Genomic DNA, 18,685 nt, shown 5'->3' with positions numbered 1-18,685 from the left:
TTCACAACATTGTACCTAGCTCTTCATTATTTTTACAACAAACATCCTTTCAGACGTGTGCTGTTCAGATATGATCACAAAACTTTTAAATACAGATTTAGTACGGTACATTGTTTCCAAATAATATAAATCTGCTGAGTCAGTAAGGCAGAAGAAAAAACCCTAAACCCTGTTTGATGCGCTATATAGTAAAGCAGTCAACGATATGAACAACAGGGTTAAAAGGGGCTCACTATCCATCCATTATCTATACATACTTATCTGTGGTGGGTCACGGGAAGGGCCGGTGCTTATCTCCAGCGGTCATTTTGCGAGGGGGGGGTGGGGTGGTTGGGCTGGTACACGGGGTGACTGTTTGTTTTTACACATTGAGTTCAAGGGGCTATGAGTAAGATATTTACTGTAAAATCAACTTAAATAATTCTCATTTGTCACCTGGGATGGAAGTAACATTCCCTGTAAACCAGGGGTCACCAACATGGTGCCCGCGGGCACCAGGTAGCCCCCAAGGACCATATGTGGTGCCCTCAAGCCTGTTCAAAAAAATAGTACAACATCATATACCTAGCCCGTGTAAGTAAAAATTCACTACAGCAACACACCATTTAAAAACGGCATATTAGATTGTTGTGATAGGCAAGCTGTTGTGCCAATTTGAGCCACAAGGTGTCAGTATTACTTATAGCTCCTTTAAATGTTTGTCATCTACATTAGGCTTGTCAATAATTATTAAAATTGATAACCTGCAGCAAACCTGTGTTTTAGGCAAACTAGGCACTATTGATTAAAAGCTTTAATGCTTATTATAATCAATAGAAAATTGTGACTTGACTTTTACACCACTCGCAAACATCACTGAAACATGGTTGAACTCTGCAAAATTGTTGTGTTCATTCCTATTCATTGTCTGTAAGTCTGATTTTGTTCTATGTTTCTGTATTTCTTTATTTCAGAATTTATATTTATCTAAATGAATGACTAAGTGGAAGAAATACAACAGACGAATTCCAGTGCATAAGCGCAACAAGCTGCATACACGCAACTAAAATAGCGTGTATGCTATTTAGCTTTTCATTTTAATCAGTCAATACATTTACTCCAGAGGAATAATACGCACATACAACACGCGTATTTAAGCTACGCGACGGCTAAATTGTGTTGAAGTTCTAATTTCAGACGCATGTGCGTGCCTGTTTAGCAGGGAATAAACGGAAAGATAACATACTGTGTCAGGTTCACTTCCAAAAGTATTCGAAAAATAATTGTCCAGTCTCAGTTTGTCCACAACATGGTAGAAGTCACCTAGTTGTTGATGCTGCAGATTGATGGCATACACCTATTTTTTGCTGTGCTCTCTGCCTTTCCTCTGGCAACACTTTGTCAATTAGCAGAAAGAAGGCCGAGGTGTGGCTTCTACTTGGCGCTCTTTCCATGTGGCAACAGTTCTTCTCTGCACAGAACACGCAGCTGTGGAGCTTACTTTGCAGCAACTGGTGTAAATTTACGCTTTTAAAAACACACCCGTAAGCCCTGCCGCTTACGTTTTCTCACAGTGTATTTCCTGCTTTAGAATAGACAAGAACCATCAAGTGGGATTAGAGTTTCCACTCCTCAGAAAAAAAGATTCTGTTTTAGGTCTTATGCCTGATATGTTCTCTAATTAGGTTCAGTGATAATTCCATACACCAGTAACAGAGTTTACCGAACTGGAAAAAAAGCAATCCCTCTGTGACCTTAAATCGTACTCCTTCTCTGAAGAAGGCTTTCTTCCTAAAAAATGTGCCTAAAAAGGAATACTGAGGCAGCTAAAAATAAGTCAGGAGCTTAAACGACAACAGTGCTGGAGTCATCGGACAACCTGAAGCGTAACAATCAGAATGTACTGCCTTGTTAGGGGAATACTCTCATCATCCACAGACAATGATGGGGCAGATACACAAGTGCTTAATTTAGAAAAAGAGCCAGAAAGGAGAGTTAGGAAGAGATAAAGGGTATTTTGTTGTTGTCAGTTAAAAATCAACAATATTAATTGTGCTTTTATATAACTTCTCAGCTATATATATTGTATCTTAAATGCCCTGTTTACCTACTGGCTCAAACTCGGAGGATGTTTCATCCCCACCAACACAAAAAGTTTAAATACTTAAAATGTCAACATTATAATGGAGGTCAAATAAGGTTGGACTGTTGTTAATTTGAGGATATAAATGTCAATGTATGAAAAACACTACACAACATTATTCATTTATTTGCTAGTTACAACTTAACTTTAAGATAAAAATGCCAATATTGCCACTGACAATATTCCATTGGTTTTGGTTCATCAGGGTAACACATTGAGTGAGTTATGTGCTAAAAGCATCGGGCATCAGAGTAGAAAACATTTAAGAATATAATAGAGTTTTTCTCTAAATTCTACCTACTTTTAAAAAACCAGTGTCTGACACCCTAAAAATTAAACTGGGTTGCATTATCTAGGTTCTTAAATGAGGGAAGGCATACTGTTGTCTGTGTCAGGAATTATTATCCTATCTTTATTGTAACAGTACAGCATGAATTTCAGCTTGTCTGTGACTGAAAATTCAAAAATCAAAATATGAATTTATGTTTATAATGTGCTTTAAAACTGTTAAAAAAGTACAACTGACAAAAACATAACTATTCCAGAGTATAAAAATCTAGACTAAGCACGATAAATGCAGCAAAACACGTATGTTTTTTTGCCTCAGAGGTTAAGAATTTGTCACTCTTTCATCAGGCACAATTTCACTCATGAAATTAGCTTAATGCGACAATAATGAAATGTGTTTAATCCTAAAAAATAAAAAATAAAAATACTGGACAGACATCTGTTCTTACAAAGCAAGTTGATTTTACCCTTTCATATCTCTGTAATGTTCCGTTGTGGTTTTGGTTATTTTCAGTTAGTCGACTTTTCTGTTTTAGGATTTATTTCTGTGTTGTGTCGTTTTGTATTGGATTTATCCTTAACCGGTATTAGTCTTTATTTCAGCTAGTGTTGGTCCAGTCTTTGTCTTGCTTTTTACCTTAGGTTTAGTCAGTGTGCTCCGTTTATTATTTCCACCTGTGTTGGTCAATTAGTCCCGCCCTGCTCTTTTGTTCCGGTCATCTATTTAAGCCCGCTTTAGTTTTTGGTTTGTTGTCAGGACGTCTTGTGTTATCCCCCATGTCCAAGTTCCCCGGTAAGAGTTCTTTCCCTTCTGTTTTTTGTTTAGCCTGCCTGTCCGCTTGCCCGTTTTACTTTCGGCTCGTCTGCTTTTTGAGTTTGCCTTGTTGTGTTGCCTGGAGCCAAGTCTTTTGTCCCCTGGACCTTTTGCTAATAAACCCCTTTTTTAAAGCTTCAGCTCTGTGTCTGGCTAACATTTGGGTTCTCCTTATTCAAATCATTACATTACGTCCTGACCACCATGAACCCCAAGCCGACACGTTATCTCCTTTCTGGAGGAGCTAAGCTCACTCAGCCCGGCGCACCACTATCCTCCCACTCTCAAGGCTGTTGTTCATTGGACTTACCCTGTCAGTCCGCCTCATCGCCGTTCATCCCGGATCCGGACCTTTTTCTGGAGGTCGACGCCGAGATGATCTGGGAGCTCCGTCCCGACTTATTCCCTGAGTCGGTCCCGTTTCCCCCTCCTGACGCGGAGGCGAATGAGTCTTCGCTGGCAGTTCCGTCCCGTCGGGAGGAACCGGCATCCCCGCTAGCCCCGCCGTCTCGCCGCCGAAGGAGGAAGCGCTCGTCTGCCGGCCCCCCATCCAGCAATGGCGGGCAGCCGCCCGATGAGCCAGTCCGGCCTCACCCGACTGCCGAGTCTCTGGCTCGACCCACTTCCGGTCCAGCAGACAGGAGTTCCTCGCTTCCCAGAGTTGAGAGGCCTACAGCTCCCCCTGCTGGCGTCCGTGACTCAGAGTACTTGACATTGGAGAGCAAAATAAGAACTTTTGCCCCCATCATCAAACGTCTCAGGGAGGCTCTACTGATCCAATATTCTGAGGAGCTGGAGAAGAAGTTAAAGGAAGTTGAGGGTCATTATAGGACTGCACTACAGGCTTTCTACAGCCGACCCGAGTCTGTCCTCGAGGGTCTGGCCGACGCCCCGGCTCCTGAGTCTCTCTCCGAGGGTCTGGCCAACCCCTCGACTCCCATCAAGCCCAAGTTCCGAGAATTGGTCCAGGAGGACTTGGCGTCACCCAAGTCACAGGAGGGGGTCCAGCAGAAACTGCTGCCACAGACGTCCGACGTAGGAACCCAGAAGGGTCCGTCGCAGATGTCCGACGTGGGAACCCAGAGGGGTCCGTCGCAGATGTCCGACGTGGGAACCCAGAGGGGTCCGTCGCAGATGTCCGACGTGGGAACCCAGAGGGGTCCGTCGTTGACGTCCGACATGGGAACCCAGAGGGGTCCGTCGCAGACATCCGACGCGGGAACCCAGAGGGGTCCGTCGCAGACATCCGACGCGGGAACCCAGGGGGGTCCGTCGCTGGCGTCCGACGTGGGAACCCAGATTGGTCCGGCGCTGACGTGCGACGTTGGAACCCAGGGTGGTCCGTCGCGGACCTGTGACGTTGGAACCCAGGGGGATCCTTCGCTCTTCGGTCATCCAGGACCTCAGAAGGGGGTGCAACAACCGGGAACCCCTGGAGACCTAGAGCCTCATGGTGTTCTTTACAAGTCCAGACCCCAGATAGCCCTCATGGACAGCCAGCTCTGGGAGAGACTTTATTGGACGTCTCTTTCTGATACCCTCCAGGAGTTGATTCTGAGACTCCTGGTGGCTAAGGGTCTGACTTTGGTGCCTGAAACCTGCAGCCCGGGGTCTCCTGAAACCTGCAGCCCGGGGTCTCCAGCAGCCTGTAGCCAGGCCCCCACCTCAGCAGCCTGTAGCCAGGCCCCCACCTCAGCAGCCTGTAGCCAGGCTCCCACCTCAGCAGCCTGTAGCCAGGCTCCCACCTCAGCAGCCTGTAGCCAGGCTCCCACCTCAGCAGCCTGTAGCCAGGCTCCCACCTCAGCAGCCTGTAGCCAGGCTCCCACCTCAGCAGCCTGTAGCCAGGCTCCCCTTTCAGTCGCCTGTAGTCAGGCTCCCCCTTCAGTCGCCTGTAGCCAGGCTTCCCCTTCAGTCGCCTGGAGCCAGGCTTCCCCTTCAGTCGCCTGGAGCCAGGCTTCCCCTTCAGTCGCCTGTAGCCAGGCTTCCCCTTCAGTCGCCTGTAGCCAGGCTTCCCCTTCAGTCGCCTGTAGCCAGGCTTCCCCTTCAGTCGCCTGTAGCCAGGCTTCCCCTTCAGTCGCCTGTAGCCAGGCTTCCCCTTCAGTCGCCTGTAGCCAGGCTTCCCCTTCAGTCGCCTGTAGCCAGGCTTCCCCTTCAGTCGCCTGTAGCCAGGCTTCCCCTTCAGTCGCCTGTAGCCAGGCTTCCCCTTCAGTCGCCTGTAGCCAGGCTTCCCCTTCAGTCGCCTGTAGCCAGGCTCTTTCGTCGGTCGCCTGTCGCCAGGCTCTTTCCTCCGTCGCCTGTAGTCAGGCTCTTTCCTCCGCCGCCTGTAGTCAGGCTCTTTCGTCTGCCGCCTGTAGTCAGGCTCCTTCGTCTGTCGCCTGTAGTCAGGCCCCTTCGGTCGCCTGTAGTCAGGCTCCTTCGTCTGTCGCCTGTAGTCAGGCTCCCCCTTCGGTCGCCTGTAGTAAGGCTCCCCCTTCGGTCGCCTGTAGCCAGGCTTCCCCTTCGGTCGCCTGTAGTCAGGCTCCCCCTTCGGTCGCCTGTAGTCAGGCTCCTTCGTCTGTCGCCTGTAGTCAGGCTCCCCCTTCGGTCGCCTGTAGTCAGGCTCCTTCGTCTGTCGCCTGTAGTCAGGCTCCCCCTTCGGTCGCCTGTAGTCAGGCTCCTTCGTCTGTCGCCTGTAGTCAGGCTCCTTCGTCTGTCGCCTGTAGTCAGGCTCCTTCGTCTGTCGCCTGTAGTCAGGCTCCTTCGTCTGTCGCCTGTAGTCAGGCTCCTTCGTCGGTCGCCTGTAGTCAGGCTCCTTCGTCGGTCGCCTGTAGTCAGGCTCCTTCGTCGGTCGCCTGTAGTCAGGCTCCCCCTTCGGTCGCCTGTAGTCAGGCTCCCCCTTCGGTCGCCTGTAGTCAGGCTCCCCCTTCGGTCGCCTGTAGTCAGGCTCCCCCTTCGGTCGCCTGTAGTCAGGCTCCCCCTTCGGTCGCCTGTAGTCAGGCTCCCCCTTCGGTCGCCTGTAGTCAGGCTCCCCCTTCGGTCGCCTGTAGTCAGGCTCCCCCTTCGGTCGCCTGTAGCCAGGCTCCTTCGTCCGTCGCCTGTAGCCAGGCTCCTTTTTCAGTCGCCTGTAGCCAGGCTCCCGCACCGGGAACCAGTGACCAGGCGCCGCCGTCTTTAGCCACTAACCAGGCGCCGCCGCCTGTAGCCACTAACCAGGCGCCGCCGCCTGTAGCCACTAACCAGGCGCCGCCGCCTGTAGCCACTAACCAGGCGCCGCCGCCTGTAGCCACTAACCAGGCGCCGCCGCCTGTAGCCACTAACCAGACGCCGCCGCCTGTAGTCTTTAGTTTGACGCCTTCCCTACCCTGTAGTCCGGCGCCGGATTCTGTCTTCTCTCTCTCCAGACCTCGCCGCCGGCCTCCTAGATTCCTGCTCCGCCGCCGGCCTCCTAGATTCTTGCTCCGCCGCCGGTCTCCGAGGTTCCTGCTCCGTAGACGGCCTCCTGGACGTCCGCCGGAGAGCCTAGCATGCCGGGGCCGTCCGCCAGAGAACCTGTCACGCCGGGGTCGTCCGCTAGAGAACCTGTCACGCCGGGGCTATCTGCCGGAGAACCTGTCACGTCTGGTCCGTCCGCCAGGACGACCGCCGGAGAACCTGTCACGCCGGGGCAGTCCGCCGGAGAACCTGTCACGTCTGGGCCGTCCGCCGGGACGACCGCCGGAGAACCTGTCACGTCTGGGCCGTCCGCCGGGACGACCGCCGGAGAACCTGTCACGTCTGGGCCGTCTGCCGGGACGACCGCCGGAGAACCTGTCACGTCTGGGCCGTCTGCCGGGACGACCGCCGGAGAACCTGTCACGTCTGGGCCGTCTGCCGGGACGACCGCCGGAGAACCTGTCACGTCTGGGCCGTCTGCCGGGACGACCGCCGGAGAACCTGTCACGTCTGGGCCGTCCGCCGGGACGACCGCCGGAGAACCTGTCACGTCTGGGCCGTCCGCCGGGACGACCGCCGGAGAACCTGTCACGTCTGGGCCGTCCGCCGGGACGACCGCCGGAGAACCTGTCACGTCTGGGCCGTCCGCCGGGACGACCGCCGGAGAACCTGTCACGTCTGGGCCGTCCGCCGGGACGACCGCCGGAGAACCTGTCACGTCTGGGCCGTCCGCCGGAGAGCCTCTCACGCAGGGGCCCCCCGCCGGGAAGACCGCCAGACTTCCTGATTCGCTGGGGTCGTCCGCCGGGAAGACCGCCGGACTCTCTGTTGGGGGAACTGTTTTGGGAGATTTTCTGTTAGTTTGGATTCGCCCGATGTGGGTTGTTTTCTGTTTTGGACTCTTGTTTTGGTTGTTTTGTCTTTTTTTTTCTGACCCTCCTGCCTGTAGCCCCCTCCACCCGCCCGGTCAGACTTTTATTTAGTTTCTTTGTAGAGACGTAAGGGCGTCTAGAATCCGCCCTTGAGGGGGGGGCTCTGTAATGTTCCGTTGTGGTTTTGGTTATTTTTAGTTAGTCGACTTTTCTGTTTTAGGATTTATTTCTGTGTTGTGTCGTTTTGTATTGGATTTATCCTTAACCGGTATTAGTCTTTATTTCAGCTAGTGTTGGTCCAGTCTTTGTCTTGCTTTTTACCTTAGGTTTAGTCAGTGTGCTCCGTTTATTATTTCCACCTGTGTTGGTCAATTAGTCCCGCCCTGCTCTTTTGTTCCGGTCATCTATTTAAGCCCGCTTTAGTTTTTGGTTTGTTGTCAGGACGTCTTGTGTTATCCCCCATGTCCAAGTTCCCCGGTAAGAGTTCTTTCCCTTCTGTTTTTTGTTTAGCCTGCCTGTCCGCTTGCCCGTTTTACTTTCGGCTCGTCTGCTTTTTGAGTTTGCCTTGTTGTGTTGCCTGGAGCCAAGTCTTTTGTCCCCTGGACCTTTTGCTAATAAACCCCTTTTTTAAAGCTTCAGCTCTGTGTCTGGCTAACATTTGGGTTCTCCTTATTCAAATCATTACAATCTCTTTTTATGCATTGTTTTGCCAGTGACTTTTGGATGTGATTTTTTTCCCCAGAATCCCATACATGCTGTGCTTTAGGCACAACACATATAACTGCAATCATTGCAAAGCATGCAGCTTGGTTACAATCTTAGCTTGCAACAAACATTATGTCTTACTGCTGAATTTCCAATTTGAAATCAAGATCTCAGTGTGTACGCTGCAAATTTGTAGGACATTTATTTCATTCAGGACTAATGGGTTAAAACAATTGTAATGACCAAAATAAATGAGTGCTTTAATGGGCAGTTATTTATGAGTGGGACAGTTTATTTCGTAGCCCTGCGTCAGTAACCGTGAGTACACTGGGGTGTCAGGGGTTGTTCCTGCTAAATCACAAAGTTATCAAATCTCCATCACACGGTGTACTGTTCCTCACACACAAGCTGCCACTGTTTTCCTCATTGGCCAGTGTTGTTACCATGGTAGCTAAAAGGAAGTGAGTACTGTAAATGGCAATGTGGTAGAGTTGGTCCAATCCAGACTGATCAAACTGCTAGAAATCCTAAATGATCATATCTCCACTGGAAGTGTTACACTTTAGTATAAGAGAGAGAAGAAAATGTGCAATCTGTGAAATATTTATTATTCGGTTAGTGTCTCATTGTAACAGCTCAGTGCTCATAGCCATGTTTGGGCAAAAGAGGGAAAGCAGCATGGGTGAAGCCAAACTAAAGGACAGGTTGAAATAGGGCAACGTGTGTCAGGCTTCAATAAATGCTAATTACCTTAAAATTGTAAAAGGGCAATAGGTAAAGAATGAAAAGAAAATGTTTAATGTTTGCAGATGAAATACATAACATAAATATAATGAGTGAGCATAATATAGTATTGCCAGTAAAACATTTATTGTAATTGTGAGTTTATTGGGGGGTAAAAGCATTATGTCCCAACTCAAAGACCTAAAGCTTCACCAGGCAAGTCGAAAAATTATGACTTCATTTCCTGTTTTCATTCTAACTGTATTATGAAATAGCGTGAGGCATGTGTTGCAATAATTTCGTGTACAAGTAGAGATAAAATTAATTCAGTCCAAACTTGAGTTAACAGGTATAAGGGAGAATGATTGTGCTATTAGAAGTCTAATAACACAATCATTAGAAAAGGTAAATTCTGATGACTTTCATCATAGTCACTCAAAAAAACTACCTCACTGAACCCATGAAATCCAATAGGGACCTAGCAGCCAGCCATCCATCCATTCATTGTCTTCCATTTCTCACGGAGAAATCAGGTCCAGGAGTAAAACTCTGAAACACCTCTCCCCAACAACCTCTTCCAGCTCATTCTGGGGGTTAATAAGGCAATCTCAGGTTTAGATAGAATATATAGTCTCTCTAGGGAGTTCTGGGACTTCCCCGGGTTCTCCCCCCAATGAAACGTGTTCAGAAAATCCCCAAGTAATCAGATCCCCAAACTACATCAACTGACTCCTTTCAATAGCTATGTTTACATAGCTATTGGAAGGAGATGGATTGAAATGTATTGGATTGGATTGAAAGGTATTTGAATTAAAAAATAGAAAAAAAAATATGGGAACACAATCAATTAATCCAGTCATAATGTGTGTGTATATGCACCTGGCTTTATTCAGAATAGAACCACTCTGATAAGCGTAGTTATAAAAATTCCCTAAAAAAAAAACACATACGAAGAAGAACATCTGTCTTTGCTGAACAACAAAAAGAGTAAACAAAACAGTATTGTACGAGTGCATTTGTCTTCCATGTGCCCAGGCTGGACTTACACCTGGTTATAATTACTAGTGTTGCACCGATACCGATACCAGTATCGGACGGGGCCCCGATCCAGCACTAAAATGGTGGTATCGGTATCGGCGAGTACCAACAAATAGGGCACCGATACCATTTTGATGTTTGTATGTCACTTGAACGCAGCCTTCTCTCTCCCGACTATTATTATACATGTTATATAAGTTCATGAAAGTTGTACTATTTTGGCATTTGAGAGCCAAAACTCAGGGTTTAAAAGAGATTATTAATGTAATTTTACTGTCTTACTGATGCATTATTATTATACATGTTATAATTTCATGAATGTTGCACTATTTTGGCTTTTGAGAGCCAAAAGTTTATTCAACTGTTGTCACCTATTCCAGGTAGGCAATAAAAAGTTCTACAATCCTAAGTAGTATGCAGTTCTTCATATATACACACACACATCAATTTCAAACAGATGGTATCGGTATCGACCAATACTGTACAGCCAGGTATCGGGTATCGGTATCGGGGCCAAAAAATGGCATTGGCGCAACACTATTAATTACAGTTGAAACATTACTAAATAAATAACAATTTTGAACTCTTTTAATGTTTCAAATGGAGAGGTTGTATCCTGAGCCCCAACAGTTTTGCTTCTCAATGTACTTCCGCTACTCAACAAGGTAGAAATACGTCACGTTTACGTCAGGCACACAGATCAGTTTGTCACATTCGGAGTAACTTGATCCTGACAATCGTTTACATGCATGTCGATCAGATTATCAAACGGTATAAACCACCCCTCTTATTCGCAATACAATTTAATTCTAACTGAGTTTAGTCTGGTCACAATATTTCACTGCCGAATGTGTTCTGTCTGACAGTGTAGCATTAAGTGTAGCATTGTTGCCTTAATGCCAAAAAAAACCCCAACAGATTTACTTTCACAAGTGGAGCATGACTGCTTTTGCTATAGTGCTCTGCTAGATATTTATGCAAAAAACTTTATTAGATGTAATTTTGGGATTATTTATGCTCAATGGACACAGAAACAAAAAGGTAAAATATTAAGAAAGGCTGAGGCAAAATGTTAAAAGGGAAAGAGGAAAAAATAGTTTGCTTCTACACCTGCAGATATATATATATATATATATATATATATATATATATATATATATATATATATATATATATATATATATATATAAAGAACAGCAAAACCAACCAATTCCTTGATAACATCACTGAAAAAAATATGTAGTATTACTTAATACAATATGTATATTGTGAGACCCAAAGCTAATTTTAGGGTTTATCTGTATAGAAGTGAATCTGTAAGCACCTGGATCCAAGCAGCTGTGGGTGTTTGTGAGAATGCACTTGTGTATGTAAGGTTTATCCATAAGACAAAATGGTCAATAATGGTTATAAGGAACCAAATACTTGGCCTCAGAGCACCGAGGCAGACAATGGGGAGACCAGAACTCCAGACGCCCAAAAGGGCCCCCAGAGCAAAGGAGCCCAAGAGGGACCAACACAGACAGTTGCTTCCCCATGCCAGGGAAGAGCAGAGGAGAGCCCAAGGAAACCCTCCAGTTGCCCCCTTGAAGAGGCAGCAACGAGCCTGCATGCTCTACCAGCAGCCAGCTATGTCTAAGTGGATCCAGCCATGGACCCAGAGATCTGAGGCCCAGGGGCCCCAAAAGAGCCATGGAGCCCATGCCCTGTGAAGCAGCCGCCATGAGTGAGTCAGCACATACCCAAGCACCCAGCCCCAGACACCGAGGACCACCAATGCACAGGTCAAGGCACCAGTCAACAAAAGGGAGTCGGACGGCTGGGGTGGGCTCCACATTTAGTGGAGACCTGAGAATTCCCAGGAGAGGGGGAAGTCCAAAACCCAACCTGACAGGAAGACAAGCACAAAACCAGGTACACAGTCACATTCACATGTTCCCACACTAGTCCCGGCATATGCAAATGCTCTTAACCACACAAAAACAAACAAACAAGGGGAGGCTGTACACACACTCATCCATACTCATCCTATACTCCCAGTTACCAGCACAACAGAGGGGTATCCTTCCCAGACCCACGAGGTGATCAGGATGGGGTCTGGGGGCTGGATACCCCTGACATACCTGGTCCATAGTCCAGCCCCAAGCCTACATCCACCCACTCATAATGTTGTGTTGTGGCATGTTATTCTCAAGTGTATTTAAAACCAGGAGGGCTAAAAGGGGGGCGCCCAGTGCAGCCCACCTTCAGCTGCCTTCCACCATCCGGAAAGCAGCCGGCACTTTCTCATTACAGATAAATATAGACCCACTGTCCACTACATAAGGTACACATGTTTAGTTTCCTTTTAACAAAATTGCCTCAACACATCTAGGCATTTAGATGAGATAAATATGGCTAGCTGAAGTTCTAATTGACTAAATAAAACCATGGAAATTGTGGTGTTGCAAAAACCTAAACCTATTGACTGATTGTGCCACCACTGGTGGCAATGACTGCCATTTAGGATACACAATAGTATTTCACATTGCTTGGAGGAGTTATGACCCTGCAGTGTTACTTCAACCACACTCAGTTTTTCAAAAACAAACAACCTGTTTAAGTCCAGACTTTACTAGGCTACTCCTAGACCTAACTTGATTTTGGGGTTTTTCTTGTTGTTTGAGTCATTCAGAGGTGGACTTCAGAATCAAGTTTATTGCCAAGTAGGTTTGCACTTACAAGGATTTGACTTCATGGTGCACAGTATGTATGCATACAGAAGGTGTTATATTCAGAAGGTGCTGGTGTTCTTTGGATCATTGTCCTGTATATCCCAATTAAGCTCGAGCTTAAGGTCACAAATTCATATACAGACATTCTCCTTCAGGATTCTCTGGCAGTGAGCATAATTCATGGTTCTGTCCATTACGGGAAGTCTATAATAGCTAGGCTGCTCCAGAAATCACACTGCCACCTCTATGTTTGACTGTTTCCATTGCGCTCTTTTCTCAAAATGCTTGTAGTTTCACACTAGATGTAATTGGAAGCACAACTTCCAAAAGGTTCCCCTTTTGTCCCATCAAATATTTGTGTTATCAATGTGCTCTTGGTGTAAATTTTGTTGGCCAGCATCTCTTTTAAAGGTCCAGCACTGATCCATTTTGTTGTGTTGCACTTAACAAATCCCTTCCCAGATAGCCTCTGTACCTCCACAGTACAGCACACAGTACAGAATGAAATTTTGAAATATAAATTCCCACTCCTGCGTTTCAGTTTTCAGTATCTGTCAAAATACAAGCCAGAGTATCTGGGACAAATCATAGCTGATCTAAAGACAACCTCAAACGTCAGCGGTCAACACCACAAATGCAACTATCAGTTACGGCTAATCCCAGGCCAAGACACTGTCCAGTTCACTACAAGTTCCCACACAGCAAGTAGATTTCTGGCACTGACTCAAATCCTCCTCACATCTGTCACTTCTCAGTGTGTTGAACAGCTAACAGGGTGAAATGCAAAATGTCTGTGCGCCTTCAAATATGGATGAGTCTGCTGACTCTGTCAACAATATCCATGCACAGTGTATTATTGTAGTTTTTGACTATGCAGTTGCAGGGATCTGATATTAAAATTCTGTTGTTTTGAGGGTAATTATTACAAGAGATAAGACTGAATGTTGGTGTATATTTGCGTATGCATGTGCTTTTTATTGCTATCTGTATTTCGAAGCTGAAACTATTGTCTTCTGTGTTGTTGGTACAGTCCACAAGTGTTTATTCTCGCCACAGTTCAAAAGACTTCAGTTTGCCCAAGTTAAACATTTGAGGCACTAACTTGGTGGTTTCCAAAGAAGACTGGTCATAACGTGACGTGCTGGCAGTCTCTCGTACTTCCTGTCTCTTTTGCTCTGTCTCTCTTTAGCAATCAGTCTGGTGTTTCCTCTTTTTTTTTTTCTTTTTTTTGACAAAAGGCTGTGGCCTCACATTGCATGATTTTGAAGCAAATAACTTCCTTTTTTGGGATAAATGATAGTTAGGTTTTCTTGCTGTAAAGAACAGTCCTTTCGTTTGAATTCTCTGGAGATGAGACAAAATTCTCATCTCACGAGCTGCTTAAGTATGCTGCACGAGATGGTTGCGAATTTGCCTATCACGGTCTCGTTTGCCGTCATTTGCATGTGCGCTGCCGGTCTAAAAATAATTCAAACACTGTATGCTTTCAGCCTGAGAGAGTGATGTTTGTTTGGTCAGCCCAGCAAAGAGGAGAGACTAAATATACGGGAGCAGGAGAGTAAGGAGAAGAAACGGCAAGATACAATAGGGAGTGAGGCATCGGGAGGAGGGAGGCATTTATGCACTGTATGTGTTGTTTCTAACTGTGAAGTAGGAGGAGAAGCGCACCAGGCGGGAGGAGGAGGAGGAAGGGGTGCTTCCTCTTTAGTCTGAGTAGAGCTGCTGAGGTATCCCAGCAGCCCCAGCCTGTGGCGACAGGAAACCTTCTTATAAAAAGCTGCATCGCAGGGGGAACCCTCCTAAGTGCCTCTGAGACACAGCATGACCAGGACCAAGAGCCTGAGAGTGTGGACCTAACAAAACAATGCCCAGCATAAAAGCCCTACCACCCAGCACGCATCACTTCATCATGGACCGAGATGACAGGAACAGAAACAACACCATGTGAGTACTTACATTTTAAACTGGAGTGTGCTGTCGATGTGCTGACTCGGTACTTACCATTTTAGATATTGTTAACCACAGGATTTATCTGACAGATTTCGATTTCTTATACCTCTCGTGAAAAACTTGTCAAAGTCGGAAAATATTGAATTAAAAGAACATAAGGAATGTGCATAAAATGTATTTTTCATAAAAACAACATGAACTTGTGAGTCCATTTTAAACGTTAAGCTCTTTGTTTTCTAGTTACCGGTACTGACATGAACAGCACGCCTTCACACACTCATTAAAGATTAATTTAAGAACAGTATATCACTCAAGGATGAACTCATATATTTCCTATGTCCACACAGTGGAAAGAACTTTATGTGCAGACTCCAGTGCATGTTCTCACAGCCGCATCAATGCTCAGAGAGGTAAGGGATCTTATGTACTGTTTTGCATACATTTCAGTTTGAAAATAGCCAGCCTGCTCCAATCATTTCCATCTATGGCATCACGAAAGGATTCAAATGATCTAGAGACACCGTGTTTGCTTTGGCACGGTACATGCTAGTGCCAGCTAATCCCAGGGTTCAACATTTTTTGTATGAACTTGATAAGCACATCTGCAAGGGCCTTCCTGGCTCGAAAGCCTCAGTGCCCTCGTTGTCCTTGTAGATTTATTTTACTCAAATTTGATACTGGTTCAGTAATCCTACTTGTGTTCTCTCCTAGCAGGCTAAGTTTAGAAGATACCCAACAATGGTCACAGTCCTTGGAAAGGCTCCTTGAATCTAAATGTAAGTTGCTTTTCTCTTGGGAATTAGAATGTTGCTAAAACAGTAACTTCAGTTTGAGAAAAGGAAAGTTTGAAAGGAATAACTGATTCAGAGAAAAAAGCTTTAAAATGAACGCTATTTGGGTCTCAAGCCTCGTGTTGTTTGTTCCTCCCTCAGATGGACTGGCTACCTTTCGTAACTTCCTAAAATCAGAATATAGCGATGAGAATATTGAATTTTGGCTCACTTGTGAGGACTACAAGAAGACTAAGTCTTCATTTCGAATGTCCTCAAGAGCTAAGAAGATTTATGAGCAGTTCATCAAAGCAGAATCACCTAAAGAGGTAAATCTTTGGAAGAAGTCATTGCATTCATACACACACACACACACACACGCACACACACACACACACACACACACACACACAGTTTCTGTTTTATATTTTAAGCTCTGTCTGTTAGTGAAAAAAAAAAACGGCAGCTCAAATGTTGATTCTCACATCTCTCGCTCTTGGCTCAAATCCCCCTCATACCTATCTATGTGCCTCATTTTAGATCAACATTGACTATCACACTCGAGAGCAGATCAAAAGGAACGTCAAGACTCCCACCATGAACTGCTTTGACGAAGCTCAGAAGATAGTTTACGGGCTGATGGAAAGAGACTCGTACCCGCGGTTCCTCCGCTCGGACGTTTATAGAACACTCCTGGAAAGCCTCGCTGCTGACGCCACGAAGGGATGAAAGCGCGGTCAGGAGGAGAGAGGAAGGAGAATAAAACCGGTAACTGGAATGTTTGAGGCTCCTTCAAGAGGAGGAACTGAAAACAGAAGCAAGGAGGATCCACCAGTGTGGTACCAGGACACAAGCAGAGGCCCGCGCACCTCGGCGATCCCACTCCCGTTCTACACTAATAGAGGAGAGGGTCCCCACATTTAGCACCGCACACCTGAGGACTTTTTTTTTTCCACAATCATGACTCTGTAGAAATGTCACAGTTTAAAGATTGTGCAGGACAACTGAACACCTCTGACAGTGAATGAATTGGCAAGGTGATGGACTTCTGCTGTGACAGTAGAGCTGCGAAAGCAAAGCCTTCAATAGATGCCCTCGGACCTTTGCTTGGAGAGGTGTTTCCTGTGCAGATTTAATATATAGGATACAACAATCACAACTTATTAACTCCCACTTTCTCCCTCATGGTTGAGAGGGAGAAATAAATATAGACCGAAGGTGAAATTAAGAAAGCTAGACTATTTAGACGGCACTTAAAGAGCATTTACTTAGAATGAGCGGTTGCCAAAGAGCCGGTCAGTAATCAGATAATAGCGCTAAGAAAGAAAAAAAATCTAATGCAGGCAGATAATTCAATAATGATCTGTCTTTTCTAAGTATTAATTATTTAAAAAAATATTTTTTTCTTTAATCTCAATTGGATTAAAATGCATTTTGTTGTTTTTTGGAGGAATTTTGAGGAATTTTGTCCTCATTGTTTAGCTTCTTTGCGGTTGATTATTTTCAGACCATATTTTGCAAGTACTTTCTTAAATTTAAAATGGAAGTTAAATTAATATACATTAAGAAAAGAAAATCACCCACATTTAAAAAAAAAAAATTGTGGAATCTTGACAAATGTTGCACTATTGAACCCAAGAACGTTCCATTTTGAGGTTGCTTACGCAAATTTAATTTGCGACCTGGTCGATTGCGTGTCAAATATTAAAATCGACGTCTAGCAGTACAGAAACATAATGAGTTTTGTGTTTGATATTGATAGAAATAGGACATGTTACACTGCATGAGAATGTGGTAAAACTCCTTACAGATGTTGAGAATTGGCCTTATTACTTATTACCACAGCACACAGGGTGAATGTATGCTTATCAGGAATTTTAACAGTTAAATTAACTTAACATTTGCACATTGTATTATTTATTGCATACTGTCACAATTTGAGTGAAAATGTTTGTTTAAGTGTTGAAGTGCTCCATCAACCGCTAGTAGATTTAAAATATTTTAAATTACTTGAACCACTTTAAATCAAAGTGGACCCTATTACTTTCCTCTATCAGATTAGTTTAATCTCTTCTTGCTGCCCTTATTCCAGTCCTGAAGCTAGTTCAAAAAAGGCAACACACTTGGAAAAAAGCCGGTCTTGAAAGAATGCTTTCCAAGCTGAAGTGATGTTCGCACATGATGGTGAGTGGTGTGGCTTTACGCAATGATATACCAAGGAAGCAAGAAAAGATAGTCAGCAGTCTTTTGCACATGTGATAAATATATATTCATTAGCGTCTATTTTAAATATTTTACACTTTATTTACGCCTTTAAAATTAGCATAGATGTGAGAGTTTAGACTGATAAATCCAAAAGGGGCTGTTTGTTCCTCTTCTCACTTTGTATTTTTTAATGTCACTGAAAAGCATTTTTTGACACACAAGTGACATGTGCGTTTGACAAACCGGAACCCCTGGACTTCCAGTTTCTTGAGAAATCAGGCGTTGAGAGAAATGAGATTTTCTCAGTTTTACTTTGTGCTGTCTTTTTTTTTTTTCTGCATGCACAAATGTCTTAACGCTGCAAAGATCAGACCTTAGTCAAACAAAGAGTAGCAATTTCAGCAAAACCTTGTCATAAAACGTGTAGTAGAAATCACAGTTTCTGCTTCAGTGACTATAGTAGTGCCTTGAAAACGTATTCATGCCCCTTGAAATCTTTTACATGATTTGTTTTAAGTTACCACCACAGATTTTCATTTAATTTATAATGTAGTGGATTATTGTAAATTGCAGAAGAAAATGATAAATGTTTTTTCACTATGTTTGTAAAAACAAAAACTTGAAAAATGGGTCATGTTTTTTTTTTTTTTTTTTTTCAATTCAGTCCCTTACATACACCCCTAAATAAAACCCAATGTGATGCCTTCAGAAGTCAAACCAATAAATAGTATCCACCTGTGTGTAATAAAGCATGAATCCAGCTGTTCTGTGATGGCCTCATAGGTTTGTTAGAGAGCATTAATGAGCAAACATCATGAAGACCAAAGAACATGGTAGAGAGGTCTGTTATGAAGCACTTATAGGCTACAAAACAATATTTCAAAGGTTTAAACATTTCAGAGCTCGACAAACATGTGAAAGAGTGTGCTCTGGTCAGTTTCAATTATTTGGCCTGCATGAATAATGCATCACTTCACATTTATGCACAATGTGTATCACATAAAATTAAATTAAATAAAATACATTGTTGTGAGATGATGTAAAAAATAAAGTTTAAAGGGTGTGAATAGTTT

General features: G+C 44.8%; 1 protein-coding gene across 2 annotated transcripts; it reads left to right on the top strand.

Moving 5' to 3' along the window:
• Window positions 1–14,223: 14,223 nt before the first annotated feature.
• Window positions 14,224–18,242, top strand: si:ch211-117l17.5 (regulator of G-protein signaling 21). Of its 2 annotated transcripts, none has more exons than XM_012851219.3 (5): window positions 14,224–14,631; window positions 14,985–15,047; window positions 15,352–15,413; window positions 15,570–15,736; window positions 15,948–18,242. In XM_012851219.3, the coding sequence occupies exons 1-5, from the start codon at window positions 14,552–14,554 to the stop codon at window positions 16,134–16,136; spliced, it is 561 nt and encodes a 186-aa protein (XP_012706673.1). In that variant the 5' UTR covers window positions 14,224–14,551; the 3' UTR covers window positions 16,137–18,242. The 2 variants fall into 2 exon arrangements, with proteins under 2 accessions (XP_012706673.1, XP_012706672.1); XM_012851218.3 differs by having other exon boundaries at window positions 14,230–14,631; window positions 15,349–15,413.
• The last annotated feature ends 443 nt before the right edge of the window (window positions 18,243–18,685 follow it).

Source organism: Fundulus heteroclitus, chromosome 9 (genome assembly GCF_011125445.2).
Source record: "Fundulus heteroclitus isolate FHET01 chromosome 9, MU-UCD_Fhet_4.1, whole genome shotgun sequence".
Lineage (NCBI taxonomy): Eukaryota > Metazoa > Chordata > Actinopteri > Cyprinodontiformes > Fundulidae > Fundulus > Fundulus heteroclitus.
Note: the sequence above shows the minus strand (reverse complement) of the source record. Positions and strands in the feature narration are given on the sequence as shown.